This window comes from Alosa pseudoharengus, unplaced genomic scaffold (assembly GCF_046254945.1).
Source record: "Alosa pseudoharengus isolate Yale_2024_CS ecotype anadromous, Long Island Sound unplaced genomic scaffold, YU_APseudo_1.1 YU_APseudo_1.1_scf_10, whole genome shotgun sequence".
Classification (NCBI taxonomy): Eukaryota; Metazoa; Chordata; class Actinopteri; order Clupeiformes; family Clupeidae; genus Alosa; species Alosa pseudoharengus.
The window spans coordinates 11273304-11280803 of NW_027468565.1; the positions used below are offsets into that span (position 1 = coordinate 11273304).

Consider the following 7500-nt stretch of genomic DNA (forward strand, 5'->3'; position numbering starts at 1 on the left):
ACACACGCACACACACACACACACACACACACACACACACACACACACTAATAAGACTACACACTCTGCTCAGTGTAGACTGTCAGAGAGGGAGAGACATATCACCTGTAAGTCCTTGCCTGCCCACTTGCACTCATCTCTTCGTGTTGGAGATGGAGGCCACGATATCTGGTGGAGAAAGAGAGATAGAGAGAGAGAGAGTTTATTTTGTTGACAGTATAACTCTTATAAATCAAAAGATAGCGAAAAACATCATTCAAAGAACACCACTTTGTCTTCCAAAATATGTCACCCCACCTCACCTGACCACAAATGATCTATGCTCCCAAACGAATAGATAATACTTAACCAAGAAAACCAAACGATAATAATACTTATAAATCAATTTGATGTGACTCTTCTATGTAATAGCTGCCACAGTCGTTTAACTGCATTCCTTCGCAGTGGGGACCTGGCTTGATTGCAGCACATAATCTCCTGCTGCCTGAGGCCAATAGGAGCTGACTGCGGACGCTTTTGTCCTTATCGTCCTTATCTGATAAAGGCAGTGAGGCAGCTCCAGGTGTCTTAAGGAGAGAACACTCAGTCACAGAACTGCCTGGGAAATGACTCAGCCTGGATAGACAGACTCACAGGCAGAGAAAGAGAGAGGAAGGGAACAGAGAGAGGGGAAAGGAGAGAGAGAGGGAGAGAGGGAGAGAGAGAGAGAGAGATATGAGATAGAAAGAGTTTAGCGCAAGAGAGGGTTAGAGAGATAAGTAAATTGAAGGCAAAAGAGAAAGGAAGGCCCGATAGAATCTTAATGGGCCCAAATCGGTCTGGATCAGATGGACGGTCCGGCGTTTTTTGGCCTTCCAGGTCACCTGCGGCCTCTTGGCCCGGCCAGGGTTCTCACTGAAACAGATGCCGTGTGTTCCGCGCCGGCCCTTTCTTCCTCTCCCTTCACCCGCTAAAACATATGCGGCTGAATGAGGAGGCTCCCCACCTACCCCCCTCCTCCACCACCACCACCACCACCACCACCCCCCCACTATGCCCTTGGTGCTAGCGTGAGACAGGGGTGGGTACACCCACCTTCTTTTTTTCCTTTTCTTCCCTCCCCCCTCTCTCTCTCTTTCTGTATCTTTCTCTCATTCTCTCGCACAATCACTTTGCCTGCCATTTATGTATACTAACACCACAAAAGATAAGAGGCTTTTGCTCCATACATTTTTCATGTTGTATGAATAGACCATGTCCCACCTGCCTTTATGTACTGAACACAAACGAGAAAGGAAGAGAGGCAGAGAAGGAAAGAGCAAGAGAGGGTAGAGAGAGAGAAAGAGATAGAGAGAGAGAGAGAGAAAGAGAGAGAGAAAGAGCAAATGTCAGTCACTCACAGATTTTCTTTTATTTTTACTTTGAACCAGTGATCCACTGCTCAAGATAAACGTGAATAAACACTATGGCATAAACGCTCACAAAGCAAATCAGTCAAACTGCTTGGGAGCGCCCAAGCTACATCACCGAGGTGTGCACTTTGTGTCTCCAAGTATTCTTCTCTATCGGCATCTCACTGTCTCGCGTAAGGGCTTCGAAATTAACTGTTCAATCAGCCATTAAATTAAGGTTTTTCAATCCAGGGAATGAGCTACCTCTCGACCGAACCAATCGATCTTTCTACCAGCCACTTTGCTGTAATTAGACAAGAAGACGCAACGTGCCAATATTAACCCATGGCTATGCCAAGCCATTGTAAATGTCAATTCCTACCCATGAAGCATTAAAACAAATAGCCACGGGAGGGCTGTAGAGGGGTGCTTCCCAGGTCTGACCACAGTGCAGCTGTCCGCTGGGGTGGCCCCACAATGCAATTTGTCTCCATTTTGTTGGGCGTCGATTTCTATTATTCACCAGGTGTGCAGCAGAGGAGCACTGTTGGGGGGAGAGGAGCGGAGCGCTGCCTGGGTGACAGCTCACCTCTGAAATATTCATACCGCCTTTACCGAAGACACAGATTCCCCTGCATCTGTGTGTGTGTGTGTGTGTGTATGTGTGTGTGTGTGTGTGTGTGTGTGTGTGTGTGTGTGTGTGTGTGTGTGTGTGTGTGTGTGTGTGTGTGTGTGTGAGTGTGTGTGTGTGTGTGTGTGTGTGTGTGTGTGTGTGTGAGAGAGAGGGGGGATAGCCAAACTGATATGGAAAATGAATAGTGTTTCTTCATAGGAATTGTATCAGTGGTCTACATACAATATAGACACTGTACAGCTGTGTGTGTGTGTGTGTGTGTGTGTGTGTGTGTGTGTGTGTGTGTGTGTGTGTGTGTGTGTGTGTTCCCTTTGTGAGTGAGAAAAGCACGGCAGGACTAGACAGGCCAATCTTCAGCTGTTTGTCCACCAGAGATCATCAGTGCGACAGCACTTCCACACTTTAATTTCCCAATCAGACCTGCACTTTAATTTCCCTGTCAACCTGTCTGCTCATAGCTTGTTCCTGTGTGTGAGAGTATGTGTGAAAAAAACAGGCAATAGAGAGAGAGAGAGAGAGAGAGAGAGAGAGAGAGAGAGAGAGAGAGAGATGGAGAGAGAGAGAAAGAGAAAGAGAAAGAAAAAAGCATGATTGAGCAGTGTGACATCCAGGGGATGACTATTTCCCTCTTATGTCCTTTCTTTTCTATTGTACTCCTACGTTCTCTTCTCCTCCACTCTCTTCCTCCCTTTCTCTAAATAAAAAAAGCAACTAAGCATTTGGATATTTACCAACTGATTGTTCATGGTAATGTCCACGAGGTCGAAGGATAAAATGTGATCTTTGGCTCCGACAAATAGGCGTCCCCTCTCCTCATCCAGCAGGAAGGTGTGATAGGCTGAGCTGTTGGCCAGTCCATTGAAGGTCACCAGGTTGTTGGACTCCAACATTTCTGTGGACAATTATAAAAAGACATAACCTTTAATATTAACATTTTATACCGACAATGTCTTGACATACCAATTTGATTTTTGTTTTTAATAACCGCACATAGTGCAAAACCACCTTCCAGTTCATCAATGCAAGGATCTAAGTTTATTGAATTGTTAATATTGATAATTTCTTGGAATGCATAATTATGATTAATTCTGTTTATCTTCACTATTATTTATACAATTTTAGATATTATTTGTAAATGTACACCCTCTCAATAAACACAAATCTGCTTCTATTTACCATCTCCATTCCAACTAAAAACATTTTTGCACCTATTATTGTAGGGTTAAATGTTGACACAAAATGATCCTGTAATTATAGTTGGGGAATATAACGGGAGAGAAATATTAATTGGCTGTTTGGTGGACGTCAATGGCGTGGTTTTGGTCAAAGGCAAACACACCCAAACTGTGGGGGAGGACTGGAGCTGAATAACAATGTGTTACCATGTGCTCTGCTTTTCTGGCCGCGTGGAAGTGTGAGTTTGGCTGAGGCAAATTTGTCATTGCCGCCTACTGCATGTACTGAAGGTGACCTGAGTCACCACGATTTATGGCAGAAAGCTTAGAAGTACACACAGTCAAACAGAAGCACAAACACACATACACACACACACACACTCACAGATTCACATACACACCGTGACGAACACACTCTGCATCCTGATCTCTCACCCTGACCAGTCAGAGAGAACAAAACCTCACCAAAACACCTCACACACCCAGCCTTCCACCTGCAGACTTGTAAAAAATATGTGTGTGTGTGTGTGTGTGTGTGCAAGGTTACTTTCTAAGTAAAAGCCTCTACATACAATACACTCCATAAAACTAAATGTTGAATGGCAAAACTGACAAATTGATAACCTGACTTCAGCCCCATGCTCCAGCAAAAGACAGCATGTGATTCAAAGTAAGTAATTTGAACCTCAATAACAGCATTCCCACTAGTGTGTTATTCCAGTATCACAAGGGAACACATGGCCAGTATGTGGTTCCACAGGGGACAGTGAGAGCTATTACCATGGTCAGTGTAACCCAATGCACAGTGTAGATTCATTCTATTTAAGCACATTATTTTACACAGGATATGATATCAGCTGGTGGAGTCTTTAAGTCATCATGCATAATTGATTATTCACACCAATAGGGGCTGGAGTACTTTGTGTAAAATATGAGAGTATCATTCCACAATGCATTTTTCATATCAGTACACTTAATGCATATGTAGTTATTCTGTTTGAGACCATAAATGTCCTTATTGATAGCTTGTTTAAAGCATAACTGGCAAAAAGTAGCTAACTTGTTTATGTATTGTGACAGATTTCTTGGTAGATGACGTGTGTGGTTTGCAGCTGTCACAGCAGCTGTGCAGAACTTAACCTGTGGCTACAACCGGAATGCTAGCACCATAAACCACTCCAGGAAGGCCCGGGTTCTTGTCTGTGGCTAAAACAGCATGCTGAAAAGCTCTATTGAGTGATACTGTGTGGAGCGCCTGTCTGTCTTTGACAACAGCAAATCAAATTTCATCATTTGAGCCCATGCTGAGCATGTTTACACAATGGCAGCAGTGATACAGTCAGAAACACCGGGGCCAAGCCAGAGTCGCCAGTTTTCTGTGAACATTCACTAGTGCATTAGCTAGTACAAATCATGAACGTCAGTAAAAGTATGTTTAATGCTGAGGGTTGCTTCCTTAACATTATCCATTAAGATAAATTCACTATGCTTCAAGCCACCAAAGCCTTTCATATTGCAATTCTGATCTTAGCTTGTGACAAACACATACTGTAGACAACTATCAACCATAACTTTCACTCCTTTCTATCTGGTCTTCTCCTATCACAGTAACTAACTCCAAAGATGGGTGTCAGATTCTCTTGAATAAGCTTAAATCTTTTTTCATTCTAGAACACCAAATATCATAACGTGCTGATGAGTGGAAGCATTTCAATCTTACTGCTGTAGCATTAAACATACAGGGCTAAGGTCCCTGTAAGAGGCTACAGAACAGATTTAATAACAAAACTATAGATACAAAATGTATACAGTAGAAGTAGTACAAAGTATTGTTATTTCCAATATAAATGTCTTTGAAAATCTTCTTAAAAAAATCTTTAAAAATATCTTGAAAAGACGACACTAAATGGGACAGACACAAGGTTCTAAATAACATTAAATAAACTTGGAAAATATTGCTCATTTTGATAGTTAGTATATCTAGGAGGCTATTATTTACAGGGACTGGTTTTCTAAACATAATGTAACCTTCTAAAACATCCGACTCCATATTAGTGTCAGTACAATACAATATTTTTGAATGTTGATTTATGCATTTCCTCATATAAACCATTTTTCTTCGTATGATCTTTCATTGAAAACAACAATCACTGTCACATTTTCATACCTTATATTTCACATAATTCTACAATGAATGATTATCCACTCCATAAATTTTCCATAAATCAGATGACTTGCAGGAGAAAACAAGGGAGGGAAAGAACCAGTGATGAGATGAGAGGGAAGAGGAGGAGAAGAGAGGAAACGAGGAGAGAAGAGGGTGAGAATCTGAACAGCTAATTACAGGCCTCGGACTCTCCTTCTCTCTGGACGGAAATGAGATGGTTGTTTTTTTTCCCTTCGGAGCCTACTCTGTCACAGCAATTAAAAGGCTACTGTAGCTGTGGAGGGCATTCAAAATGACCGCTGCCAACACGCCACCCCGCCTGCCATCATGGCTACCACAACAGACCACAGCAACTGAGAGTCTTGGGTTATTTACACAAATACATCAGACAATAACATAAATGTTTATATAGTAGATAGATATACTGTATGTGCAGTAAGTAGCCCTAAATGGACATTATATTACTTCAACATCAAACAGCACAGACAAAGGCATGAAAAGGGTTTTGGTTGGCGTCTGTGAGCTCTAAGTGTGGCGGCATCCTCAGTTTTTTTTTGTTGTTTTTTTTCTCTCTCATTTCCCCTTCTCTCTTTTGTATGTCTCTCTTTCTTTTCTGCTTTTCTCTCTCCCCCGCATGGTCTAGTAAATGGCTATGGCCCTGATGAATTTTTCAGCAGGGAAAAACACACCGTGGTTGCTTGTCCACACTCAGGGGACAAAGAGAGAGATAGAGAGAGAGAGAAAGAGAGAGAGAGATCGGGAGGAAGAGGAGTGAGAGAAGAGACAAAAGAGGGTGAGAGAAAGTTGAGAGGGGAGAGGTGGAGAGGACGAGCAGGATGGAGAGATATGGAGAGGAGAGGAGAGGAGAAGAGGGGAGAAGAGGGGTATGAGAGGAGCAGGAGAGAAACGGTGTGAGAGGATTTCAGAGTGGAAAGAGAAAGATTGGAGAGAGAGAAAGAGTTAGAGGGAGAGAGAAAAATGGATTCTTGATTGTTGTGGAAAAGAGGCTTTGACAGGTAGGGGATTAGGTCAGGCCAGGTCTCTCTGAAGTATTCCTATAGGGCTTGTTGAGGGGGAAAGGAAAAGATCTGAGATAGAGAGAGGGAGGGAGGGACACATGCAGAATGGAGGTTCAGGCAGTGGAAGAGCGGAGGGACAGAGCTAGTTACTTATGAACACACAATGAACATTTTCCTCTAAATGTGCTGCCTTGGGACAGAATCTTCCACGCAGACACATGTATACACTGATACATGCTAAAGGGCTTTTTATTAGAGGAGGGGGGGGGGCAAAGCCTGAAATCTACTCCAACATCTGAACATTGTGTCATTGTAGAACAGGGATCTTTGCACTGTGGTAACATTTACAGTACACACACACAGAGAAAGAGAGAGGGAGAGATTATTGGAAAACAGACCATTTCTCCAGACACCTTCACAAACTCACACCCTGTTTTACAAGTCTGTGTGGGCTTTTGCGGGAAACAGGCAGAAAATGTCAGACACCCAGAAAACAGGAGGATTAGGGTTGAATTCATATGGCAGGCGCGAATCTCTCTGCCTCTCTCTCTCTCCATCTCTCTCCCTTTCTCCCTCATATGCACACATACATACACACAAGAGAATACACAGAAGTGTTTGTGCGAAGTTGAGTGTTGGCAGGCCTGTGTGAAGACTGTGTGATGTGCTTGCATACATTAATTTGTGAAGGGAAAAAAGCAAATGGACAAAAGTCCCAAAAACAATAAACAACCTCATAAGGACGACTGACGCACTCCTTCAGAGAGAAAACAGTGGGGAGACCAGCAGAAGCAAACACCGAGGGTGAACGAGAGAGAGTGAGAGAGAGAGAGAGAGTAAAAGAGGAGGAGAAAAGAGGAAGGAGGGAGAGATAGAATGAGGCCAGGGAGGAAAGGACTGGCCGGTGCACAAAGTGATCTGTGGGCTGGATAATGTCCTCACTGAAAGGCCAAGGCCACACTGACTAACAAGGAGAGGCCGGTACCTGCCAACACATCCAAAGCGACGCATAACTTAGCGCACAAGCTATGGCAACGTGTCACACGTTATGAGCTTAAGTAACTGGGATGAGAGCATGGCTTCACGTGAATGCGGTTGGGAACGTGTGTGTGCATGCATGTATGATGTGTGTGTG

At 43.4% G+C, this 7500-nt stretch overlaps 1 protein-coding gene across 2 annotated transcripts in view; it reads right to left on the reverse strand.

Annotated features, from left to right (window-relative positions):
- The window catches only part of sema3ab (sema domain, immunoglobulin domain (Ig), short basic domain, secreted, (semaphorin) 3Ab), a 37411-nt gene that overhangs the window by 20587 nt on the left and 9324 nt on the right, over positions 1 to 7500 (reverse strand). For both annotated transcript variants that reach the window (XM_076263278.1, XM_076263267.1), the window contains exons 2-3: positions 2736 to 2896; positions 106 to 168 (exon numbers count right to left, since the gene is read on the reverse strand). In XM_076263278.1, the coding sequence (XP_076119393.1) occupies positions 106 to 168; positions 2736 to 2896 (224 nt within the window). The remainder of the gene's footprint in view (positions 1 to 105; positions 169 to 2735; positions 2897 to 7500) is intronic.